This window comes from Triplophysa rosa, linkage group LG9, assembly GCF_024868665.1.
Source record: "Triplophysa rosa linkage group LG9, Trosa_1v2, whole genome shotgun sequence".
In the NCBI taxonomy this organism is placed as follows: domain Eukaryota; kingdom Metazoa; phylum Chordata; class Actinopteri; order Cypriniformes; family Nemacheilidae; genus Triplophysa; species Triplophysa rosa.
The window spans coordinates 10,454,978-10,482,199 of record NC_079898.1 but is presented as its reverse complement, the minus strand read 5'-3'; the positions used below and the strand labels follow the sequence as shown (position 1 = coordinate 10,482,199).

General features: G+C 39.4%; 2 protein-coding genes across 5 annotated transcripts in view; both read right to left on the bottom strand.

Moving 5' to 3' along the window:
* Positions 1-705: 705 nt before the first annotated feature.
* eif4e1c (eukaryotic translation initiation factor 4E family member 1c) lies at positions 706-5,453 on the bottom strand. 2 transcript variants are annotated; one of them, XM_057342768.1, is made up of 7 exons: positions 5,358-5,453; positions 4,251-4,342; positions 2,665-2,760; positions 2,493-2,556; positions 2,202-2,315; positions 1,976-2,115; positions 706-1,838 (listed from the first exon to the last, which is right to left on the bottom strand). In XM_057342768.1, the coding sequence occupies exons 1-7, from the start codon at positions 5,373-5,375 to the stop codon at positions 1,724-1,726; spliced, it is 639 nt and encodes a 212-aa protein (XP_057198751.1). In that variant the 5' UTR covers positions 5,376-5,453; the 3' UTR covers positions 706-1,723. The 2 variants fall into 2 exon arrangements, with proteins under 2 accessions (XP_057198751.1, XP_057198752.1); XM_057342769.1 differs by lacking the exon at positions 5,358-5,453 and adding an exon at positions 4,580-5,175.
* Positions 5,454-6,673: 1,220 nt separating this feature from the next.
* The window catches only part of tet1 (tet methylcytosine dioxygenase 1), a 48,797-nt gene continuing 28,248 nt past the window's right edge, over positions 6,674-27,222 (bottom strand). For all 3 annotated transcript variants that reach the window (XM_057342761.1, XM_057342762.1, XM_057342763.1), the window contains 9 exons: positions 19,436-21,482; positions 19,248-19,338; positions 15,927-16,020; positions 15,636-15,844; positions 15,046-15,196; positions 14,502-14,591; positions 13,717-13,854; positions 13,297-13,609; positions 6,674-11,083 (listed from right to left, as the gene is read on the bottom strand). In XM_057342761.1, coding sequence (XP_057198744.1) covers positions 10,110-11,083; positions 13,297-13,609; positions 13,717-13,854; positions 14,502-14,591; positions 15,046-15,196; positions 15,636-15,844; positions 15,927-16,020; positions 19,248-19,338; positions 19,436-21,482 — 4,107 coding nt within the window. In that variant the 3' untranslated portion in view covers positions 6,674-10,109. The remainder of the gene's footprint in view (positions 11,084-13,296; positions 13,610-13,716; positions 13,855-14,501; positions 14,592-15,045; positions 15,197-15,635; positions 15,845-15,926; positions 16,021-19,247; positions 19,339-19,435; positions 21,483-27,222) is intronic.

Sequence of the window (27,222 nt, the reverse complement as noted above, 5' to 3'; positions counted from 1 at the left end):
TTTTTATATTTGAAATTGCGTGGCTTAATTTTGTCATGCTACTTAATTTTGGCTACAGTGGAAATGTTGCTTTTGCTGTCAAATACTTTACCAGAAAGACTTGGTATTCCAGTGGTTTCCCAACAAAGCCGACAGGACCTTTTAGCACACTTAGGTGGTGTGGTTCACGCAACGCTAACATACTTCTGGTGCTATTGAAACACCTGTTCTTTAATTCTGTCACACCCACTGTGTTTAAACAAACCACTCTAGCATGCAGTAAAAGGCACCTATCATCACTGTTCATTTTCGTCATGTTCGTTTTAATAATGTGGTGTGAAGGCCCCAAATTGTCACAGGCAGATAATCTGACATTAGGCTGTAACATCTCATTTACAAAATTGCATCTTACAGAACCGCAGAACTAAAAGCTAGTTTGAACTTTTCAACTGTATGCTCAAAGTCCAGACTGATGAATGACTTTGTTTGAAAAGGTTATTTACACATTCTACAAAGTTCAAGAGCAGGGCCTGTATTGAATTCCTTTATCATAAGTGGTGCCCCATCCAATGCTTGATCAAAAGAAAACAGTGAAATTATTACAATAACTCAACTCTGTTTCTCAGCTAAACACCTGAGTGATTATCTTGAAAAAATGTATTAAAGCCTTTTTTGCATTTGCTTTTGCTTATGAACCGAAGAATTAAGAAAAATAATTCAAAAAAGTTAATGCAAAGCACATAACCTTTACTTTGAAAGAAGGTAATATACATCCTGGGATTACAGATAATAAAGATACATTATGAGCAAAATAAATTCAAAATGAGTATCCTCTCTTCTTTCATTGATCCAAAGACTGTGGCAAACTAGAAAATGTCTACAGTTTTCATATGAGGGGAAAGGTGACAGCAAAACTAAAATGCATGTGTGTTCAGCCAATTATTGAATACACTGTAAAATAAAATAAAAAGAGAGCAGTAGTCCACATTGCTAAGAACCTGAACAAAAACTGAAAGAAAACAAAGGAAGCTTGAACTTCTCTATGAAGTTCAACTGCAATGCAAATATCATAAATAGATGAAGGGGGAGGGAAAAACACAGCCGTTCAAGATAGATCTACAAGCAAGACTCCACAATTTCAGCATAGCTGAAAAAATAAATGACTACTCCTCCAAATTCCAAACTTGGAGCGCGATCAAAGTTATTCCTTTACAAACCTTTAAGATAGTCAGTCTGCAGGCGCCTCTGCAATTACTTCTCATGCCAAACACCTCCAACCAAAGCATGTTAAAACAGTTTGGACCCTTAAAATTTCTGTGTTAGTGTAGTCAGGTTTTTTTTTCGTTCATCTGACGGTGAGAAACACTTTTCATGGCGTGACGCATGAGCGAAAGAATCAAAGAATGGTATTTCTTTTATCTAAGCCTCAGAACATCTTTAGCTAGGCAAGTTTCGATTAGTCCTTTAAACTCTCCGATTCTAAAATTATATCAGTAACATCTAGCTCAACTTGAATAGCGTTTGCCGATGCGGTGCTCTCTCTTGGGTCAAACAATCAGACGTCCTCTGATCTACACCGTACCGGTGCTGATCATATGATCGTCTGGAGAGCACGACATTTACATATTTAATCTTTTTCTTTTCTTAAAAAGGAAGGACACTACAGTAGTTGACAACTCAAAAGTATTAATGTGATGCAAATTTGTAATTTTATAAACCTACAATGAGCTGAAATGAGTTTTCTTCAAACTGAGTACATATTCTTTGTTGTAGAACCACTTTTGCTAGAGGTGTCGTCATGTGACTGGTATCCAATGAGGGTTTTGCCTGGGATATTCAAACGCTCTTTGTATTGTTGTCTACATGGGAAAAACAACAGACATCATTGTCACGGTTACAATGTTGTACTTCTGTGAAAATAAATACATCAATTCAATACATTTCTGCAGACATCTTCATACATTTCGACTTTTTTTATTAAAACATAGTAACATACCCTATCGTGGTGATCGCTTCCTTGTTTTGGCAGTTGCCCGTCCAGATGGATATTTTATCTCCCTTTGGTCTGACGTTGACCACAGCTCCACACACATCTTCACTGGCCTCATCAAAGGACTCTCCGATTAAACACAACAGCTGCAAACATCATGTTAAGACATTAAGAATATGCAATATCTGGAAAGTGAAACTTGGATGTGTTGGTAGACCACACACACACTTACTGTTTCCATCCAGTAGCAGTCTAGATCATTGTGTCGTTGCTGTTTACTGAGAGTCATTAACCACCGTCCACCAAGTTTATTCCTATCATCCTCCCACATGGGTTTGATACCATCCTGAGACAGAGACATTATGAGCATTGCATTCACGTGACCAGTGTGATGCTTACATAAACCGTGATCATTTGATCAAATAAACCCACAACGAAATAAGTTATCGCGCTACGATAACATGCTGGCTGATCCACGACCAAACATCTACAGCCTGGTTATACACAAGCACCACGATCTTACCTTAAACAAGCAGTAGTCACAGCCAAATCCGAGTTTACTGGGCTTTTGTATGTGATTATATAATCTGAGGAGGAACACACAACCAAGTATTTGTGAATTACTGCCGCACTCCAAATGCCCAAACAGTTTCTTAAATTATCCTCTTGGAGATATGACGGAGAAAAACACTTACGCCCAGAAATCTTCCACTGTATCAAACTTGGAAATGAGACGCAGATTTTCTGTCCAACTTTTGCTCTTGTCATTTTTGAAATACCATAGAGCCCATCTGCAGAAGAGAACACAGGACAAGTGAGCGTACAGTTGCTCTCCTCATGTCACTCCTTATATAATATTCATGTGAAGCCTCACAGAGAGCTGTGTCTAAGCAAGAGATGAGTCACAACGTTCCTTTAAACCAAAAGTCTTCAATGTTTCAGTGTTGTTGTAGATATGCATTCATTTGGAAACAGCCATGAGTAACAGAGATAAAGGCCCCAACGGTGACCCACACCTTGTAAAATTAAGGAGCTTTTATTAGGTTATTGATATGGACTCTTCTTTTGTGAGTGAGTGTTACAATCCTAACCAGTAGTATACAATACATTCAAAGACGACTGTAACAAAGGAGTTCCACTAAACAAAATAAAACCCCCGTCATTGTTACAAGTCAAGATAAGGGTCCTATTGTTTGTTAAAGCAGCAGTGAGTGCATGTTGGGGATATGACAGATGCACCCTGTGACTGATACTAAAGTGCTCTCTGTAGTATACTGCAATCTTGACCTGTGATGAACTTTAAACTTTCAGTAATTTATAAATGACTAGAGAGAACAGAACTCGAACAAAAAAACTGAAATGAAAGGACAAATTAGCAATAATATAACAAATGTGAGTTCTAAATAAATGTCTTATGATAGTCTAGGAGTGGACAAGGATGGCTTTCACAGTAAATGAAGGTCCTTACAAGTCCAGATATGACAGAACTACACCACAAAGACAGAGAAAAAGGCAAAAAGGTCTGGAATAAGACAGCGGAACATGAGAGTTCAGTACTTCCCGTTCCCCTGCAGCACGCTGGCTGACTGCCACTGCATCACTCATTTCACTCTTGAGCACAGAATGAAAACCAAACACAAAATCCACAAAACACTGCTGGCAAATGTGATACTTTTATCAATCATAAGATGCAAGACTAGTTTGGTAAATTAGACATTTATAAAAAAGATTCTGAAAGGAAAGATCAATGCATGAAAAAACATCACCTCTATCCTTTTCAGATGTAATATAAGTAAAGTTGTATAATGGAAAAAGATTATAGCAAAACTAAAAGTATTGATGCAAAATTAAATTGTAGAATTTTTGAGTGTTATTAATAATCAGATAAGCGATGTCATGTTTTTGACCATATTAACAACTTTGTACAAAATATTTAATTCCATTAAAGCACATTATGCGGGTATAACAAAATTTGTGAAATCCATGTCAGGTTGACATCATGCTGTCAATGAAAAAAGCATCCTACTAACTAAGAAATGCTGAAATTCATTTTTCAAACTTTTGACCCAAATTGATTGTTATGCTATGGTCATAGACTTCTGAACTTAATTGTACCTTATTACTCCCTTAAATTGAGGTTAGATCACCAGGGAACCAAGTGTGCTTAAAATGAGACTAATCCTATATCAACTAAACTATGTCAGCTATACTCAGTGCAGGCAAGATTATACGTGTACATGTATGTGATCCGGATAAAAATACTCAAGTAAAATTCTCATACCTGTTTTGCAAAGGATGCTTGATATACTGTTCAGGATTTATCACTGCGGTCGTAGGACTATCAGCACATGCTTCTTCATTTTCAGTTCCTTGCTGCATAAATGCAAAACACAAACACTTTACTAAAGAAAACGTATTTAATACATGCACAAAAAATACGCCATCTTAACTTCATTCAACAAGTCATGATTTTTCTAAACCCATAAACTGATCCATGGGACATTGTGTGAGAGTGCACCTGTCATATTGTGTTTATTGCTTTGAAAATCTGTCAAAGAGCTTTTTTAAGCAACATTTGTTTCCTTTTAGCTTGTTTGCCAGCTAACTTACCATTCAGATCTATTGGTAGAATACTTCGTTCTAACGTTAATGCTTCTGGTCAAATCCTTGATATATTTATACATTTTAGTCTAATTAGACTAATGGGACCTAGACGATTTATATGACCACAGGACACATTTCATGTAGTGTACTACAACAGAATAAACACTACCGAGTCAGATTCATTTAACGTTATAGTTCAATGTGAAGTAATACACCCTCTGCTGTCGACTATGGCATACGCCTCACACAACACATGTTGATTTTAACCACGAATCGATCAAATATTGTAGTTCTATCCACGGAGTCAAACCCAACAGTAATGCCTGACAGACTCTCTACGCATAAGTGTAACATCGGGCTTTTCAATCTATTGAGCAGCCACGACAGCGCACGCTAGCGGGAGCTGCTAGTCACGCAGTTAGCCTCGAACACACGTGTCCAGATGTCTGCAGATTTCATTTCATCCCGTCGAGCCCACTAAGAATCTAACAACATTCGCTTCAAAAACAGTGTGGGATGAATTTAGTAATCCGAATGGGTCAGTCAACGAGTGTTTGAAATGAGGAATTGTCGCGGTCCGGACCCTCCCTGTCTCTCAAGTCACCAGCCACACAAGTGCCACCCCGAAACCCGACTGAACGCCACACGCGGGATTTTCAACACCTTTATCTTTCGATTGAGCATTTCACTGTCAGGACAAACCCTGCACACAACACGGCGGACGCGGCTTTACCATTTCGGGTCGCTGGGAAGCCCTAAATGAAAGAAACCCCCTCGCTCTTACCGGCTCCGAAGTCGCCATCTTGCCTGTGTGAAAATTCTTCTGAGCGTTCGACGCCACTGCGTCACGCACGCGCTCGATAATCTACGGCACCTAGCGCGGTCCAATTGCTGGACGGGGATGCTGAAACGCTTTTTTAAAGAGCCCTTTACTAAAGTAACGTTACTGAGAGAGCAGCACCATGTATGCGCAGTATGTTTCAGATGGAGTGCATGGTACAGAATGATTAATTAATGTTAGTTCATAATGTGATGCGACTTAAACGTATGTCTGGAAATGTATCACAAAAAATCTATAACTTTCATGTCTTCAGTGGATTTGAATGGAACTCAGTCAGTTTCCCATATACTTAAAAATGTTAATATAAATTAAATATAAACATAATACATTTAATCAAGTAAAGACTAATTAAATTTCAAACTTTCTCTCCACTCTTTTTCATATAGCTAATGAAAGTGAATAAAATCTCATAATAGGCCTACACCAACTCTATGGATTTCTTCACCTTTTTCTAAATGTCTGGATCCTTATGACTACAGCTTCTGCTATTTCAGTTTTGCTTTGCGTAATTAATACACATTGTCTTCCAAATAAATGCAAAATATTGCTAACCGATCTCATATCCTTAATGATGACTATTTTAGTAAATTCATATTTTATGTACACTATTCCGGTCAAAAGTTGAAATGTTTTTCATTGTTAAAATGGTTTCATCTGAAGGTGTATGCTTAAATGTCTGAAATTAGTTTCATAGACAAAATGATAAAATAACATTTGTCATTATAAATATTTAAATAAAATGATCTTTAAAAGGATGACTTTGCCTAAATAATGAAAAAAAAGAGCAGCCAATAAGAGCTCAGAATAGATGGGAACTCCTTTAATATTGTTTAAAAAAGGGTGAAACCCCAAGAAGTGTCATAATGAAATGCCAAGAGAACATTTCTGCGAAATTTAGACAAAATATGCACCAAAGACGCTAATATATAATATAATATAATTTTTGTGGCACCATAATCCTAAAGCTAAACCTAAAGTTTTGTTTTCATGAGCTTACTATTTTTCTAAAATGTGGAAAAATATGAATTTGAAAAGAAAAATATTAAAAGTGAGTAAGTGTTCAAAAACTTTTGACCGGTATGCCCCAAGAACCCTTTAAAGGTGTTTCTGACCTGGTTTGACTGGGATTTAGCTGTGTACTTCAAATTCAGTTGTTAGAATGTTCTTAGAATGTTGCATTAAAAAGAAAGAAATCAAAAGGAAAGCTCCTTATGACAATGTGCAAATAGAAAAGTCATACACGTCACACTTCACATGTAACTGTACTGTGCACTTTATTTTCTAAAGGTAAAATCTCTAAAGCTGGTGTTTTCTTTCCATGACAAAACATTTCAAGTCACACAAAGAATGAATAAGTATTCAAGTTCATAGCTTGTTTGCTTTCAAAATAAGAGGTGTAAAATTCCACATAACATTGCCGCAATAGCTTACATTCATACTTAAAGCTAAAGTGTGTAATTTTTCATGTTAAAATACTATTTCCTATCCCGTAATAAGCAGACATAAAGTAAGCAACTGGTTGGCTGATTTCAATGAAAAGTGTGAACAATGTGGCTTTGTGCTGCCATCAATACATTGACCTGTTTGTTTGAGCATCCTAACCAGCCCAACACAGCAACACTGTTATAACCAATGGAGTAAGTTTGGGCCAGGACTATCTGTTTTCCAGCCAATGAAAGATGGGGTAAATGTTTGATAAAAAAACTATTATTTAAAAAAATGGTTTGGTGACTATTATGTAGAGATTACAAACGTCAGCTTTTAAACCGGTACAGGCATTCACCGTACATAGAACAACTGCCAAACTGGTAATATAAATGAAGATGAGATAAGGGAAACAAATTTTCCATTTTAAAAATAAGCAAAAGTAAAAGTACATTTTTGAGAATTTAATTGGAAGACAGCATGAGAATCCTAAAAGCTTATGTCCAAAGTTACATTAAAGCACAGAGACTACCTGAGAAAAGAACAAAACAAAGACAGACAACAGTGAGAAACATGCAAGACATATCCATTGTGAATAGTCAGGTGAATATATGAGGTTGGAAAGGAATGTAACAATATTTCATTCACTATAATGTAGCTATACATGCATGTCTTGTCTTCTTGACAACTTAAATGAGATCATTTACCTCAAGTTTATACGTACAATCTTAAAAATAAAGATGCCACAGAAAATTGATTTTTGGCTGTGTGGTTCCATAAAGAATGTTCTTTGTAGTGGAAAAGGGTTCTTTAGACTATGAAAAGGATGGTTCTTTTAAGAACCTTTGACTGAATGGTTCTTTGGGGAACCTAAAATGGTTCTTCTAGGACATCACTGTGAAGAACCTTTTGAAGCACCTTTACTTTTAAGAGTGTAAATAAGTTAAGTAACAAAGCCATTCTGTTTGTAGTCCTAAACCTTTGTGTTTTGTTGTATCAATGGGTTTCCTCTGGAATTTCTAATAGAACCGCAGTTTCGACTTATGACTAAAATCCAGACTCTTGTTTTTAATTACACCAAGTCACACAGTTGAGTTTGATATAAAGAGTATGATAGACGTGCGATGTCAATAACTGTCTTTATGTAGTAAACTTGTTTGTGACATTTTTAAAGCACACAACATTTTAAAGTTCTCGTTTGATGTATGACTATGTGTAATTTATATGCGGAACAAAATGAGAAAATCATGTTATCTGCAGACGTTATTTTACTCATAAATCGAAAGCTGCAAAAACCAAACAAACCAAAAACGACAAAAACTCCCAGATGAACATACAGAATATAAATTTAAAAATTTAAACAGATATTCATGGTTTTAGTGACCATACAAATTAAAAACAAATCATGAAACACAACATATTAGAAAAATGCATAAATTGTGTGATCTTTGAAACAAATTGAATTGGTAATTCTTTAGTTAAATAGACCCACCAAAGAGTACTGATGTTTTCCTTTCAATCTGTAACCATGGGTTGACTGCAAGGTCATAGTATTATGTGTGGTGCATAAAGTCAACATTATAAATTAACCTATTCTGGGTTGCTGTTAACCAACCGTGGATTGAAAACAACCCAGCATTTTTTCAAAGTGCACCTAAATGTGATTTGTCAATGCATACCGAATCCAGTACTATGCATAAGCACCAAAAACCATTGTCCTGAGCTATATACACACTCAGGGTTACCATATATAGTCTTGTTGGTTTAACAGTTTCGTTGTTCAGCAAAACAGTAACTGAAGAGACAGTAGCGTGTATTTACCCATGCCACTATGTGACTTCAAGTTGCCCAAAACTGTAGGTTCACATTGGGTTAATGTAGAGCTTGTCTACCTTTGAGACTGTAGAGTACTAGTTAATAGTCAAAGCACCTTTTTTTAGAGATGATGTGTAAGATTTCTCACAACTTACACGAACAGTTGTTGTTTCAAGTGCTTGTAACAATGTACAATGGTTTTAAACACTGATGCACACTCTTTAGCACCTTAAAGAAGAAGAGTGGACAAAAACAGACATTTCTTAGTCTTACGTTCGCTTTAAACCAAATGTAAACCTTATTTTTTTCTTAAGCCAATGTGTCGATTAGGCCTCTGAATACATACAAAATACGTGTAGCTGATCTTTCCATTCAATGCATTTAAATAAAAAAATAACAACCCTTTGTTTGTATAAAATGTTTTGTTTCTTAAATAAAATGCGCTATGCAGCAATAAAAACACATGAAATGAGATCTCAGGTTTTGTGAGATCTCTTTCAAAGCACCAGTGAAAAACATACAGTAAATTTGTTTTGAACATATTTTAGCACGCTTGATTAAATATTTGTAATTATGTATAAAATAATGATGCTGTTTTCAAGTCACGTTTCAAACTTTTTGGGAGTCGGAAAAAAACAAATTATTTTTTCTTTTAGATTAACATGAATTGGTAACACGTTGGTCAATGCAGCATATAACCCTCCATGATTATTGCTCATATATGCAAAGTTTCATAATCATGATTGAGTTCCAGAACAACCAAACATAATTCGACTGTAGACAGCAGATGATGAAACAAACAAACATGCATATCGGAAAACTGGTTTGAAGATACAAAGTGCTCGTCTATTACGGGAAACTCACAATGCAAGAACAATGTACCTTCATTCCCAAGAAAAGTCTTAAGACGAAGCCAAACGCTATTCATTTGAAATACATGACCAACAATCTAATGTAAAGTTTTTATAATGACGCATGTATTTTTCAAATGTCTTACCGCTACAATGGCACCATGAAATCTCTTCTACGGAGTATCAGACATTAGAGCACCCACGGCTGAAACGAGAAACCAGAATTCACATTTGACAATGTCAATTCGGAGTGTTTACTACGCACCTCATTTAAAGGCTGACGTGATCCTATTGCAGTAAACAGGCTTGGACCAGAAATTAAATTACAAAATCGTTTCGAAACGGATCAGAATAAATAATCACATCTTCTATGCACTAATTTAATCTATATGTATAAAACCAGTTTTATAACATCTGTTCTGAGCACCATCTCTTCAAACAATAAAAAAAAACACACACGCAGACGCACGCGCTAAAACTCACAGTTAAAAACCCACAAACGGTAGTCAAGGAGCACAACTTAAAAAGGGCACATGTAAAAACAGCTGTGATAGGATGTGAACTAGCTGAGGTAAGGCATTGGCTAAAAAAGCATGTAAAAACATCACGTCCAGCAGTTATAAGGCCCAGTGACGGTTGTTAGGGAATACGGGGCTGACGTGATGACGCCGTCCCGTGTAACTGTCAGTGACTGACGGGTGGGGACCTGAAGCTTGTGTCTCTCCTTCTCGTAAGTCTCGTACTCGTCTTCAGTCTCCGTACTCGAATCCTTTGACGTGTCAAGTTTGGTCCCCAACGCCCCTTGTCCCATACGCTCAGCCTCTTCCTCCTTCTCCCTGGCCTTTTCTGCCCTTTTGGCTTCCCACTGTTGCAGGCCATGGCCCGGTGCGTTCAGGCTCTTGTGCTGGTAAAAGACCAAGGAGATGCGGGTGGGGTGCGTGCGGTTGGGTCGCAGGATCGGAGTGGTCGCGTGTAGCTCCCGTCGAGCGCATTCGATCAGGATAGAGCCGTGAGACGGAGCCACGGCCACGCCCCCTATGTCAGCGTCGTGGAAATTGTGCTCGCTGTCTGACCACACCTCCTCTGCTTTAACCACTTCTGGAGGAACGGTTAGGTTGTGGTGGTCTTGGCCTGGCTGTGCTCGCGAGGGTCTGCTCAACTGACTTTGAAGACCCTCGGCGTTGCGGTGCTTCCAGGGCGGCTCGGCTACCACGTTGCTCTCTCCGCTGCCCTGGAAGCACCGCAACTCCTCAGGTTTGGGGGAGTAGTCCGAGGGATTATGGGAATTATAAAACAGCTGGTTTCTGAACGGTTTCTGTTCCGAGGTCTGTCTAATGGTCTCCACTCCAGGACCATTTTTAAGAGAAGCATGGGGGGTTCCACCAGAGGAAACAAGCTGGGTTTGGGAAAACTCAGAGTGAGGTGATGAGGACTGCGTGCTAACGTATGGATCAGAAGAGTGAAAGTCTGAAAATGTGCTTCCTATTTCTGGAACCCTAGGCAATCGCATGGTGGAACATTCGTTTTGAGCTTCTTTCTCCAAACTTGGTGAATGTCCAACAGAGGTGTGTTTGAAACCTGTGGAGAGACACAAATGAGAACAATAAATCAATAATAGAAAGAAGACAACAAAAAAACACGCATATCAAACATCGTCGCTGTCCTTCCAAAACCTCAGATTAGAGTCCTGCACATGGGTGGGTGAACCGCTAATATTGGATGTAACGGGTGATGAATAATTATTCATGTGTCATTTGCGATTGGAGTGCGGGTCGGGAAATATTACGCACGGGCGGAACACGTATCCAGTAGCCAAGACTATTTCGACTCACCTCAGCTGATACGAAGCTGCTTTTACATGGTCCTGTGATTATTTGTGTTCAAGCTCTGTCTGAAGATCTTGTTTCTCATTGTAGCTTGCTTTGCAGCGTTGAGCATGGTAGCCAATCACGTGCAACTGATGGACAGCTATAGTGAGGACTCGATACTCTTATCACAATTTAAATAAACGTTTTAGCTCACCATGCTACTGGTCCCTTTTCTGCATTAAGCTTTATTTAGCCTTGATGGCAGCTTAGCCTTTGGTATAATTTGACAGAAAATAGGTAAGGGAAACTATTGTTAATATCACATGAACAATCTAGACTATTTATACTTACATTTTTTTGTATAAATCAAAACACATTTCATATATGACTAATCAAATATAGAATAGCTACTATTCGCTAACAATATTATAGTTGTTGGTTGTCTCTCCCAAAACTCTGCCATATTGAGTTACTACATGTTTAAAAATGCATGCATTAAGTAGGATTTCCTAATATTTTGTTGCGTGAGAAAATAAATGGTTTTGTCTACAACCAGCAGCCATATTACCCTGTAGCCCAAGACTGGTTGCCCACTGGCGCTAAGCAGGGTTGAGCCTGGTCAGTACCTGGATGGGAGACCTGCTGGGAAAACCAGGTTGCTGCAGAAAGAGGCGTTAGTGAGGCCAGCAGGGTGTGCTCACCCTGTGGTTTGTGTGAGTCCTTATGCCCTTATTAGTGACGGGGACACTATACTGTCAAAAAGGCGTTGAACCGAGGTCCTGACTCTCTGTGGTCATTAAAAATCCCAGGATGTCCTTCGAATAAGAGTAGGCGCGTAAGCCTGGCCAAATTCGCCCATTTGCCTCTATACATTATGGCCTCCTAATCATCCCCATATGTACTAATTGGCTTCGTAACTCTGTCTCTTCTCCACCAATAAGCTGGTGGGCGTTCTGGCGCAATATGGCTGCCGTCGCATCATCCAGGTGGATGTTGCACATTGGTGGTGGTCGAGGAGATTCCCCCTTCTATGTAAAGCGCTTTGAGTGCCCAGAAAAGCGCTATATAAATGTAACGAATTATTATTATTACATCATGTAGATGTAATGCGGGTGCGGTTCGGGTCGCGGCATTTTTGTCAAACGGGTAGGGTCGGGTACGGAATTACATTAGTGCTGCTGTCGGATGTCGGGTGTTCTTTAAATTACTGCTGGTTTATCAAACAGGATCCTTGCAGGACTCTCACTCAGATGTCCAAGTTTGCTGTTTTTCAGGAAATGGAAAAAACGTTGTAGTTTTTAAATAGTCAAATACTGTGTTGTCAAAGTTGACAAGCACTTTTTAATACCTTTTATTGGTTCGATATTTGCAAAACCCAATGACAGACATAAAGAGTCACTAATAATAATGATTTGTGGCCAAAAATTTAAATCATGAAATTTGGAGACATGAGGTTTCAGAAGCATAGCAGCGATATCAAACAATATAAAACATGAGGAAATAAAAAACATTATATTAAAACTAGGTGATGGGTTCCGTCTAAACTACACATCAGCATCACCATGCTTATGTAGACACTGTTGACAGGGATTAAAATTAGAGTTATCTATTTTTGTTACTTGCTTTCTGTGTATTTCGACTCTTAAGAGTACAAATGACATTTAAGAGGCATCAAAACAATCCACAACAAACATGAAACCTGAAGCAAAGGTTGATGTTGCTGCATTGCAGTTTAAGGCAGAAGGAAGGTTCGGCGCATACTGTACTGTGTACCCCCAAAGCCTCCTGGTTGCCATGGCAACCTCTTCCTTTTCAATTACTATATGTGGTTCAAAAATCTAAATATAGACAGAAAACATCCTACTTGGGTATTTTCAGAATGAAAACACTTCATTTTCAAGGAACTCACACAGTCCCACTGCGGTTTATGGGTCATGACCCACACTTGGTAAAACCCAGTTTTAGAAAGTCAAGTAGTGATACCTTTATGGGTTTCGTTCTTCACTTTCACAGGGGTGACCTGCTTATTGTCCAGAGCGTTAAGTTTTTCAGCATGTGCTCTTTTAGCTTCCAGCCTCTTCTTGCGGGCCGACATGACAGGCTCGGCTAACATCCGCACTTCCCTCGGGAAAGAGGAGAGGACCTGCAATGCCCCGGTCTTCATTTTAGCCCACTGGCCCTCAGCCCTGCCGAACTCATCTGTGTCAGAGATCTTGTAGAGAGGCAGAACGTGCAACTGCTCGTCCTCCGGAATGTTGCGCACAGCGCGGTTGTCCTCCTTGGTTAAAGTGCATACCTGCGGGTCACAGGTACGATGGTCAACTTTAGTTTTTAACAAATGTTGGGAAGTAAAGAAGTATGACATTAGATGTCATATATTGTAATACTAGTGCTGATGCTCACCACAGTGCTTCCATTGGTCATGTTATGTGTGTCTTTGTGGGCATGAGCGCAGAAGTCCACACATGCTGTGACACCAGAAAACGGTCGACCTTCCCTCCTGCCCAGCCGACAGTCCTGTCCCAGCTGCTCCATCTCTACCTGACAGGTCACATCATCACATCACCTCCATTACAACAGCACACATCTCATATTATTATTAAAACAACACTGTCAACACTGTCTTAAGCTTAGACAAAAGGCAGAAGCTGCACTGTTATAACACAACAGTGCAGCTTCTGCCTTTTGTCTATGGTATGTTCAATAAAAACAGAGTCAAATGATGTCTTGCCCTCTAATGTATGTGTTCCACATCGTCCTGAAATGTGAACATGATGACAAATGTATTATATTCAGATCAGACCCACCCCGCCATTCCTGGTTTAAAGCCCTTCCCAGACTGGGTATACCCTGGGCTATAAGGGACATTTATAATTTTTATAGATCGTTTTTTCATTATTTTTTAAATATTTGTGATGGATTATGTATTTGCATGTAATGTGGATTTTCGCCACAAAAACTAAATAACTAGTCTTCTATTTAGAAATATATTTATATATGATTCAGAACAAAAATAATTAACAAAAAAGGATTTTATTTATATAAACATTTTAATGAACTAGCTGGAAATTCAATCCAGCTAATCATGAAAATTATAAATACACAAACTTCACGGCAGATAAGAATCAACCAGATCTTAAAGGTTCTTTCTCACTGCCACTTTTCCAAAATTTCATGGTGATTCTAACCTGATTCTGAAAGGCCTCAGGAGCGAGTTTTCTGTACACGGGTGCCAAATCTGTTGCCAAGTTATGCAGATGTTTCTCCAGTTTCTCCTCCTATCAACAAAATAAATACTGTATATGAACACAATGAAAAGTCTGATTTAAATTTCATGTGAATGATGCAACATTTCACTGGGCTATTTTGATTATTGCCACTAGAGGGCAACAAGCTAAACAGTTTTAGTTAAGTGGTTCTCAAACCTTTGCATTGTGATTGGTCCCCTTTGTGTAGGGTGCATCTCTTTGTGCCCCCCCCCAAAAGACTTAAAACTTTGAATTTTAAGTAAACCAAAAACATTACATTATACAATGCTGGAAGTTAAATTACTTTGATTGGTGGGCTTATTTTTCTGTTCGATTATTTCCGTTTTAGAATTTATGATCAATTCTGTATTTCATAAAATGCCATAAAACGGGGCCTACTGGTTCCATCCTTGAGAGCCACAGTTTTTTTATGCAGTGTTTTATCACTTATTTATCTGATTAAATAAGTCTTTTAAGGCCTTACCTCTTCAGGGTAGTCTCCCTGTAGTCTGAACTTCCGGGGCGTTTTACTGCGTGCAAACTTGCAGCCGTTGAAGTACATACTCCATGAGCAACCGAAAGAAAAGGAGGCACCGCACGTCTCTGGGTCCAGGCCTTGGCATGCACAGGTACGGCTAACACACAAAAACATAAAGAAGATGAAGTGCATTATGAGCTAAAGAGATGCAGAACGTATTACACAAAGACAAAATGATTGACAACTCTTTTGTCCTGGTCGTGCTAGATGAAAAGAAAATAAAGAAAATTCTTGTCATCATTTACGCATCCACTTACTCTTTCTAATAGTCACTGTAAGACATTTTCTTGTGTGGGCCAGTTTTGAAGAACACTGGGCTGGCGCTACTGTTTATTTGCTTTTCAGCAGGGATTTCAACAGTTACAAAATTTGGTGCACTTTATGTGTGACAGAGTGACTTTAAGACTTTTAAAAGTACTTATGCCTCACAGACACTTCATCAAGAACAACCTCCAAAATGTGCTTTCGTATGTGTGTGAGGGTGTGTGTGCATGAATCATTCCCACACACTCTGTCCGCATGTCACTGTGACTCACTCCTCATTGAGGGCGCATCGGCGGCTTGTGGGCGAGCCATATTTACAGAGAGTCTGCGTGAGCTCCTGGTACAGTTTGTCTGCCATGGTACGTGGAATGCCCTCCCAGGCCAGAATCAAAATGACCACTACGGCATTCTGACAGCAGTGACCGGCACGCCACCGCACGAGACACAGCAACTTCTCCTCCTCGCTTCCCCTTCTAATGATCTGAAGAATACGACACACACGTGTCAACAGATATTCTGACACCTTTTTACAGACTATGATGCGTGTTATACAGGTCACTGACCCACTTGGCGATTGGGCAACCTTGCGAGCTCCGCCCCTCTTTGCCAGTGTAGACCACGACCTCCATGCGGACTGCTTTGCCTTTCTCACCGTACCTGTGATAAAAACATTGAGCACATTATGAGGACATGTTGAGGACATAGGTTGGTTTTAAAATGGATTTTGATAAAATGAAACGCATCGTATTATGTTCTTACTATGATTTTATTGTGTATTAGGGACACTTTTCCTCATGTTCACAACACGTAAATATAACGTCAAATAAAACTCAACAAGAGCATTCGTGTGTCGTTCGTTCTTGCTGTGAACGGATTTGAAATGATCCAGCGCTATCTCAAGTAATCCACAGATAAATGACATTTCCTGAACTCCTCCGCGGTTAGTTTCATTTTAAAAGTCTCATATATCAAATTGTTCGTCCTCGGTCTCAAGAAATCCGTTACAGCAAACAGCGACTCGTAGTAATGCGCTCACGTTGTGTGTGCGTAAACTTGTCTACGACGACCTGGATTGTGTGCGTCTGCGGCAGCGGGAAACATCAATGAGTGCATTTACATGCACAAAATAAACAGATATCCATCAAAAATCAGCTTAAAAAGAAACCTGTTTTCACGTGTTTACATACAGTACATAGTAATAAACCGGCTACGCAGAAAACCGCGTTTACATGGAAGCTTGAGACTTGCCGGGTTTCTCGCGTGCAGTGACGTCATCGTCGATAGTCTGTTTAGTAATTAAAAATGCAGCGGGAAAACAGTCAGAAGCTGTATCTTATAACTCTTCTCATGTCCGCAGTACCTGCATATGCAACAATAGTTCTTCATTTTGACGTTTCAACATCAACTGCATGATTCGAGAGCGGACTTTTATACATTATTTTACTATTACTTCCGTTTGGGACATTTACTATTGCGCTGTCAGACATGCGCACATAAACAAAACTGAGAGAAAACCGGTAAAGGCGTTTACATGCAGCGCGAAATCGGAGTAATGGGCAAAAAACTATCTCTGCCGAGCGGGTTTTGCTTACGCCGTTTATGAGCGTTGCCCGATAAAAGAAAACCGTTTTACGCGTTTACATGACCTACTTGTTATTAGCTTATTAAGCATGATCGGAGTAAAGCCCATTGCACATTGAGTCCGAAATTTGCGTCCGAAATTTCCGCACGTTAAAAAATAAATACAACCTCATGTTGTGTCAATCACATTTACACACTGCCTCCATTATTTTCGTCCGTCATAAAAAAATTCGGACTGGGTTCGATTTTCTGCGTTTTTCGCATCCGTCAAGCATTTTGAGTGGCCTTTTTTAACAATTCAAAGACACCGTACAAACGAGAGGCAAATACGAAAAAACGCATACGAAAATTTCGGACTGTATGTGCAAAGACCTTAAGACTGTGCATGTAAACGCACTCACTGACACGTGAGTGACCCGCGCACTGTCTGGCACCCAGTTGACTATCACACACAGCCTGCACTGGTGGCGGCTCACGTTCTACTCGTCTTTCCACATGAAATAACAACTAGAAGAAATTCCAGTACATGCTCGCGCTGTCTTGAAAACCGGTCGCAAAATGCGACCATTTAGTCGCAGTCTGGAGCCCTGCTGTACACTACATCTTATTTTGTTATTCTAAGCATGCATGCTGCAGTTTCACATTTTAAATGCGCAAGCCCTTTAAAGATGCTATGTGTATTTTTTTGAAGGCTCTATTGACAGAAATGCAGTATAATATACACAACTATGTGTTCAGAGGTGTATAAAGCCCTTACATAATGAAGCGTTATGTTTTTATAATCTTAGAATGAGCTATTTCTGTCTACATACATCGCGGGTCCCCTTACACGGAATTCGGCATGTTGTTTCTACAGTAGCCCTAAACTGCTCTATAGAGGGTTTTGTAAATACGTTATCTCCTTCGGCAAAGAAGCGAAAACGTGACGACATCTTCCGTGTCAGCCTCCGTAGAGCTTCTAAAGCAAGGGGTGGAGTAAGCCATTGGTTGCAATTCGCAACCTCACCACTAGATGCCGCTAAAATCTCCACATTGCTCCTTTAAATTCAGTTGGAGTTTGATTGACTGTCAAACAAATTGTTCTGAAAGTGATTCCAACAATATAAAGATACAGTTCCTCTTTATCGGTATACTTGTGGTGTGGATGCTGCTATTCTCTTACATATAGAACATTTTTTTAAATTTTAGCTCTTAACTCTTTCCTCACCAGCCTTTTTTATTCAAAGTTGCCAGCCAGCGTTTTTTTTTACATTTTCACTAAACTTTGATGGCTCGCAGTACATTTTCTGTAATGAATATATGGACAACCAATATATCAAATGAAAGAACAGAGTCTCTGCTTTTAAACAAAAGAAACCATATTCTTTTATCTTCATTTGTTCTTTTTTATCACCTCTTAAATATGGGTAGGTTTCTTCAAAAATGCATCACTTTGATTAAACTGCAGAGATAATTAGCATTTTTACACAAGACAACCACCCAGATTAGACTCGGAACAATGATTAAAAACAGATTTTACCCAAAAAACTGATCAAATGTATATATTCTAGGTTCAGCGATTCTATACTTTTCCAAAGGTGTGTAACAGCACCACCTGCTGTACAACAGTACAAACACAGATTGCCGTAATATCTCGTCTTTGGCAGGGAACCGATGGTTTTTAAATAACTCGTCAATGGTGGGGAAAGAGTTAAAAGTTATTATCTTTAAATGAGCCCCATGTGTTTTGTTAAGCTTTGCAACAGATGTTTTTTTTTTTTAAGATTTATTTTTGGCGTTTTTTGCCTTTATTTGACAGATAGTGACTCTTTTCAGAGAGGACAGGAAGCGAAGTGGATGAGAGAGAGGGGGTAGGATCGGGAAAGGACCACGAACTTGGGTCGCCCAGGACACACCGGCACCATATGTCGGCGCACGAACTACTCGACCACCTGGCTCCGACCAACAGATGTTTTTTGAACGTCACAAAAACATTCTAGTTCTTATCTGTACTTGCAACAAGTTTTTCCATTTTTAGTATGAACGTAGAACTAATGGGAAACAGTATCATCACAACCTCCTAAAGCTACTACAGCTCATCAATAAACTCTCAAACTCTGTGTGGTGAGAATCACTGTGTGGGCCTCATGAACCCAGTCACGGGCTTCCTGTTTCAACTTAGATAGTATGAAAGCGTGTTTCTGCCAAAAAAAAACACCTGTGGTTGCTACTGCATATGCAGGGAAGTCTGAATCTACTGTGCATTTCAATTCATGCATATTTTAGTGTAAAAACTAGTGTTCTGATGTCAAAAACCACTTCACCTGTTCTCCATCAACTCTCTAACCGCTGCTACATTAGGACCAGATCCGAGGTGCGTGTAGTACGGACCCTCCTCTTTCTCGATAATTTGCTCTGTGGAGGAAAAAAGCAAAATGAATGAAAAGAACAGCTAGCACACCATCATCATCAGCCTATAGATCAAGACTATAATACGATCAATGAGACTAACCCACACAGTCACATGACGGCAGCTCTGTTAACTGTTTGGAGGGGGTGTTGAGGAGATTCCGGGTTGGTGTGTTCAAGAATCTCACCGGAGACTCCAAGAAGCTGTTGAGTGAGTGTTTGGTAGGAGTCTCTTCTCCAGTGTCCTCCAAGTCACCATTTTGCAAATGTACAGTGGGTGTGGACAGCACAGTCACACCACCGGATTTCTCCACCCTGTAATACCCATTTTGATTTGTGTGCAAGTGTTGATGATCAGAGTCTTTACAGGGTACACTGGGCACGGTGTGCTGAGGCTGTTGTTTAGCACCGGGATTTAGCACGTCATAGGTTTTCGATACCTGAGAAATCGTTTGTTGTTCATGCCTCTGCAGCTGACTAGCACCTAGATGGTCATTTGCATGATTGTGAAAGAGTCCATTTGGCTGCGAGTCGCTTTGAGCCGCATGCTCGTATTTGAAGTGAAAGCCGTTGGGTTTACCGGAGCATATATGTTCTTTCTTCAGAGAGCTGCTGTAATATAACAGTTGTCTGTTTTCGTGATGGGCTTCTGCGATGTATTTTTTCAAATCTATTTGAGCTTGTGGAAGAAACGGGCTCCTCTTGTGCTGAAACCTCATCTTTTGTTGCAGAATGGCTTTCTGGATGGTGGCCTTGAACGAGGTTGTTTTTCTGTTGGGCGTTTTCCTGGCTAAAGGAACCCTACATTGGTTGCCATCGTCCTGGCAAACTTTCTTCTTTGATATCCTTGGTTTTGATGGTGTCATTCTCGGTTTCCTTTGCTTTTTCAAGTGCTGCCCCGTGAAATTCCCATTGTATTTGGTGGTCTGAGATGGCATACCGTTGGGCGGACTGTTTTCTGAGACTTGCATCTGTCTCGATTCGATCATGAATGCAAGTTGAACCAATTGGGCAGCCACTTCCTCTTCGTCCCTCCTGCGAGAAGTCCCTTCGTAATGTTTGAATTTCTTAAAAGTGCCTTCGAATCTTTCGGCTTTACAAAGTGCTTGGTCGTATCTTCGGTTCTCTGTGGCATTTGATAGCTTTTCGCATTCCGAGCTGGCCACCAGGAGATCCTTTAAGGAAAGTTTTTTGGGGGTGGATGCGCGGTGATGGGCGAAGTTGGCCTGTCTGTTCAAAGTGCTGTGGATGACGGACGTCTGGTGCAATGATGAACTGATTACAGAGACCTTGTTGGAGACACCATCTGAAACCGATTTAGCCTCTCGGAGAGGTATGTGGTCGCATGAAGCGGAGTGCGGCGATGTCGTGCTTTCTAGCGGAGAGCCCCGTCTCTTGTTTTCTGTTTCAATTGTTTGTGGGGTAGCTGCCAGTTGGGTGAGGGCTTCAATAGCAATGGCCTGATCAGCGGTAATGTTCCTATGTTGGACTAGAGATCGGACATTGTGTAAAGATTGGGTAAGTGCAAAGTTATTTTTCTGAAGAGGTTCCATTGGACTTTCTCTTTGATTTGACTGACACGGATGCGGTTCTTTCGGCTCAGATTTCAAACAACACACATCTGAGGCCTGAGGTCCGAAAAGCTTCTCCTCAAGACCTTTCCGGTCCGTACTGGAGAAGCAAACAACAGCTGCTAATGTAGATAAAGCGTCCTCATACTCGACATTGGTCTTCGAATGCGAGTTGTCAATCTCCACCATGGGCTCCTCCAGTTTGATTTTCTTCAAAGGAACCATCTTGTCCCGGAGCGTCTCGGGTCCATGGGTTTTGTTAAACAAAGTCGTAGTTCTACGAGACATGGCTTGCGGGTCAGTAAGACACACAAGTTTCTCAGTGTTTGGTTTTATCTGTTGAGCACCATTTTGAGAGGTTGCAGAGATGTTGTGAGTGAGAGAAGCATCTCTGCTTTCAGTGGTCCAGGGCTCTTTTCCAGCAGGTGCTGGTTGTAAGCCATGCTGTGGAGGCGTGGGAACGTCAGGTGGAACATTGTGTGTTGGGGATATGTAATGAGCCTCTTCCTCTGGTGTCACACTGGTCTCCTCCATCTGCTCTGAACCTGTGCCATTTACTGAGTAGCCATCTGACTCAACCTAGGCAGTGGAAAAATATAGAGATGGTTCAGCCTGTTTCTTGGCTGTGCTGTGAAGCAATGGTGATTAAGCAAAACATGCAAACAAACACAGATCTGTAGTCTTTGTATTTTATTTTATATTAAAAACATGCAAAAATGTCAAATGAAACTCAGAATTAAAAACGTACTGCATTACTTTCAGCATTTTTGTCCTGTTTTCCAGTAACAATGGGTAAATTAGTAAGGTTTACTTGAGAAGCAAAACTTGAATTTAAAAAAGTTAATTTTTTAAAAGCACAACACTAAAGAAGATATTTTAAAAACATTGGTACACAAACAACATTGGCCCCCATTGACTTTCATTGGTAGGACACAAAACCACTGAGACATTTCTTAAAATATCTTCTTTAGTGTTTTACAGAAAGAAGAGTCATATACAAGTTTTGAATGATATGAAGGTAAATAAATCTTTATTTGTGGGTGTACTTTCCCTAAGTTTACCTTTTCTTGTTGAAATGAAACACTTATTATATTCATAACAGTTTTCCATACCAGAAAAGAGGTAATGTAGCAAATAGTGCACATGAGAGTCTCGAAGTGTGTCTGGCTTTGTAATGCCCACATCTCACCGTAACCTAAACACTTCCCATAAAACCCATTTTACTACTCGTGTAAAACAGTGTGCATGTGAAGATTAAAAACGTGAGGGAGCCAGTCAGTTACTTTTGTGAGGTTTTGTGGTTTTTATGTTTTTAGCATTTATAGGCATGTTAAATTAGTCTTTCAGTGCCGTGTGTAAATAAAAACACCACTAACAAATACAGTATTCAGTATCACTTATGCCAAAGACAGCGGTGATGCAACAGAGGGGTTAAACAAGAGTGAGGCAATAACTTAGCAGCCGATGCAACTGTTATTACTGGGGGGAAATGGAAGATAATGCTAATAGGCTCCTCTGATGTCCCCATCCAGAAGTGAAACAAAACAGTCAAAATGCTGAGTAAAACCTCTTTCAGTATCACTACTGTAGATGTACTCAAGCCTATGTATGTGTTTTGATATTGGGTCTCAAACTACCCCCCACGAGTGATTTCTTTTCATCTTTTAAGGACCAAACAGTACCTGTTTTGTCCCCTGGTGGCCAACAGTTCTTGGTCACCATTGACTACCATAGTAAGGAAAATGACAATAGCCACATTTCCACTATCGAGCCAGAAGTGGGCGTGCTAGTGCGTGCCAGGGCCAGTCACGTTTCCACAGTCAGTTCCGGGGTTTGATCGTGCCGAGCCGGGGTTTACTCAGGCCAGGATTTTTTGATCGGATGAAAATCTTGGGCCACAGCGAGCTAGCTGTGGCTTGAGGAGTGGTTAAGGTGAAAGGCGGAGATTATCTGAGTCAGAGGAACCGTGGCAGCGGCAAGACGCGCATTTTACTTTATGAAGACAACAAAAAACTGCATTTAAATTTTTTATCTTTCTTAATAAAAACACAAAACTACAAAAAAAGTACAATGAAATTTCTTATTTAAACACAGACCTTACAAAATAAATAATCACAGCACACAGCAAGCTAAAAATAAATAAGACATGAAAATAAAAAAAACATTTACGTTAGATAGCCTTACAATAAGATATTTTGTTGTCGCAATTAAATTTATGCAATGACAAGGAAAATAAAAGCCATTCTCCGCTAAAAGAGAACAAATGTGTATTCTTTCTCCCCTTATACTGCATGTAAAAATATTTTGGTGCGTAACATAAGTTGCCTATATTAACAAAAAAAGTAATCACGGCACACATTGTAAAACAAACAAATAAATAAATAAGAAACGAATAAGAATGGAATATGAAACGAAAAACGTTTATGTTAAATAAATAACAAATGAATAGGAAAGGTTTCACAACAATAGTGAAAAACAATAGTTTTTTCACGCGACTGCGATCCAGCTTCTCTCCAGTCTGACAAAATTTCATTCTTTCAGCTTGACTACTGGCTCGCCCTGGTCCAACAGTCAAAAGCCGGCTAATGGTAGTCAAAAGTGCCCCAGAACTCCTAAGAATTCCTAAATATATCTTCTTTTGTGTCCAACATAAAGACATTTATAAAGCAATTTTTCCTACTATGGTTGTCAATGGTGGCCAAGAATTTGGTTACAAGCATTCTTCTAAATATCTTTCTCTTTGTTCATGAGAACAAAGAAATCTATACAGATTTGGAACAACTCGAGGGTGAGTATATGATGACAGAAGGAACAGAACTGTTCCTTTAATGTCATCCCAACTCAAACTCTCATTTAAAAATAAGATATAAATAGACTTATTATAAGTCTAATTGTTACGAGTTGGAAAATCCATATTTTATCAAATACAAGTGAATTTATGAATAACAGTAGTGATTCAACATTTTACTGCTATCAAAAACAGATGGATTTATTTAGCACCATTAGTCTTGCCATAGAAACTAATAATTTCTGTTAGCGAGGACATGGCTAAACACATATGTAAATGTGCTACTGCAGCCTAACTATTGAGAACAAATCTTAGTTCCTTTCTATATTGATGGAGGGCAAAATTGCATCGCTCAAGTTGTAAATGGGATAGTTGACCCAAAAATGAAAATTATGTCATCATTTACTCACCTTCAAGTTGTTCCAAACCTGTAAAAATTTTGGTTCTGTTGAACACATAGAAAGATATTTGGAATAATGTTTGTAACCAAAGAGTTCTGAGGCACTATTGACTTCCATAGTACAGAAAGAACTACTATGGCCATGAGCCACGAGACCATTTTTAGACTTTTTTAAAGAAATCCTCAATGATGAAATATATAGGGAAAATTTTTATTTTATTCACCTTAACACAAAATGCAAAAAATGTAGGCATTATAAAATCAACTTGTACTTTATGAAACACATTCAACTTCTATTTTAATGAATTATATTATGCAGTAATAAACAATATGTAAACACTGCAAAATGTTTTGTAACAAACTCAAATGACAGGCAGTAATTGCACAAAATTAAAGGAGTCATATTGCACGGCTAAAAGGAATATTATTGTTCGTTTTAGATGTAACGCAATGTGTATACACCATTTAAAGTTTAAAAAACGTTGTATTTTCCACATACCGTGCATGTTTGTATCTCCTCTTTGCCCCGCCTCTCTGAAACGTGCTGATTTTTTACAATGCTCATCGCTCTGAAAAGCGAGGTGTGCTATGATTAGCCAGTTCACCAGTGCGTAGTGATTGGTCAAATACTGCAAGCATTTCACGGAAATGTAACGCCTCTTACCATATTCGGAACATCAGGTTCCAAAGCAATTGTACTGACAGACGATACAATGAGATTTACAATTACGCCCACCTTAACTACGTGTAGATTTGGGCGGTCTTAGTCAAATCATGTTACGAAGTTACTTAGATTCACCGGGGTGTGGTTACACGAGGCGTTTCAGGCAAGTCTGGTTGAGCATTCGCTTTTAGATAGAATAGTAGTAGCTTTTAGTAAAGAGCTGTTGTTGTTTTCTCTATATGATTTTCCATAATGCTCGACTGCTCGTGTCAGCAGAGCTGGCAATCATATCACATTATCAATCCTCCTTCCTCCACTGACTGAACCCTCATAGCCTTCAGAGAAACAGTTAAAACTACATTAACACATCATGTTTTATGCTTACATTGCACATACGTAAGAGACAGATGATCTGTTTTTGAAGAGGTTTGCCTGTAAATGTATTTAAATTAACGTAATGTGAACTCGCAGTTGCTATACTGTACTTGTGGAACATACATCTCAGCTGCTGTTCAGCCGCGCACCGCGCACTCCCAAAGCGCTGCTGGCAGCCCGAACTGCCGTAAATACTAGTGCTTTTATGCGCGAGGCACTGTAGACACAGGAGATGTGCGCGAAGGTTGAAACCATCCGTCTAGCGCGTGTTTCCATAGAGAAACGGTGGGAAAGTAGCACCGCGAGATGGAAAATCACGTCTATGAATGGCCGGGCCGGTCACTGTAGCTCACAGCACGGCACGCACATACTTTGTGCAGTTATTAGCGGGTTCTGTACAGTAATGAAAACCTTTGAGGTCGCACATGTTAAATTTAGGGACCATATGCGACTAAAATGGTTGCAATTTCGAGTCCAGCACTCCATCCTGCCAATTGCGTAAGGAAAATGTTCTCGCGAGACACATCGGATCTCGTCACACCTCTAATGGTTGGTAGTCAATATTTCCCCAGAACTGTTTAGTTTCCCACATTCTTCAAAATATCTTCTTTTGTGTTCAACAGAACAAATAATTTTATACAGTTTCGTAACACGTTGAGGGTGAGTAAATGAGGACAGAAGTTTATTTTTGGGTGAACTGTCCCTTTAAGGCTCTCCATAGAGAGATGCAGGAAGACAACAATGATAGACATTTTCGTTGTGTTGTTTTCTAAAAAGGTACAGATCAGACGTTTGTAGAAGGATGTATAAAGACATTTGACAATGGAGTTATTTATAGTTTATTAACTGACAATGCTGCAGAGAATCAAAAGGTTGAAGCTTAAGACTTTGATCTAATGTAAAAATGTAAGTTTTCTAATGTAAATGTAAGTCAAAGATGTGTTTCAAGAAGCTATAAAATCCTTTCAAATGTTGAAACCGAACTAACACTAGACTATTTTTAACTCAAAATATACATTTTAACACAAGTTTTGGATGTAATCGAACCGCATTCAAGTTCTCAAATGATGCTTTTAAACAGAGGAAGAAAGTGTATCAAAGAAGTCAACCTTGGAAAAGACTACATTACATTAATCTCTAACACACTGCAACATGTCAAGCGCACAATGTGCTTTTAATTGAAACCATCTCTAGGCGTTTTGTTCATTCGTAGCACGTCAAACGCTAGTCTCTCCCAGCAGTGCCTCTGCGTCTTTGTTCCCGATTTGTTGTGTCTGAAGCCTTGAAAACTCCAAAAAGTCACACTTGACTTTTTTCTCCTTTTTATTGTAATAACAGACGCACGCACGCACGCACCCGTAGCAACAGCGCGCGTTCTGCCAGAATCCAAAGAAGCCTCCCTTAGGAAGCGTTACCAAGGGAAAGTTAAAACAGAAGGGAGCATCAAACCTAAAGAGAGCGAAGGGCGGAGAGCTGTGACACTGAAGAACGTACACACCATGCTCTCATTCAAAAAGACAAAGTGCTTCTTGATTCTATAAGAGAATGACACAGATGGGAGCAATATCACACTGTGTTCCTGCTAGCGACGGCACAGTCCAGGGTTTGATTCCCAGGGAATACACAAAGTGATCTATTACAGTGAATGTACTTTAGGTCAGTCTGGATAAAAAAGTGCCTTGTCGTTTTTTCTAATGTAAACAGAATAATTCACATGTAGGTACAGAAAAGTTATACATTTCATCTCTGTTGAGTTGCTCGGAGGTGAGGCTCCCTCAACCCCCTCTAAACACATCAAAGCCAGTAGTTTTGCGTGCACAGTTTCACAACGCCAAGCCTTCGCTGTAACACAAATTCTAAAAAAGCATATTTCCTTCCTGGTGTGTACGTGTTTCTCTGAAGTTATGAGTTTTCTTCATTCATACGCTAGTGCTTTCCTGTTTCAGAACCACAACGGTGACAGAAGACAGAGCGCAGGTGAATACACACATACAGCTGCCCCTCAGCCAACCAAAACTCTCTTACACACTGATTTCAGAATGATTTATCTTACATAAAAAAACACATTTTTGCACAAAATGTAAAAAAAGAA

Excerpts from the sequence above, each read along its gene's own strand:
- eif4e1c (XM_057342768.1), bottom strand. Across the intron at positions 2,761-4,250 it reads AAGCATCCTTTGCAAAACAG|ATGGGCTCTATGGTATTTCA; the intron begins GTATGAGAATTT and ends TCTCTTCTGCAG. Across the intron at positions 2,116-2,201 it reads ACTGCTACTGGATGGAAACA|CTGTTGTGTTTAATCGGAGA; the intron begins GTAAGTGTGTGT and ends TGATGTTTGCAG.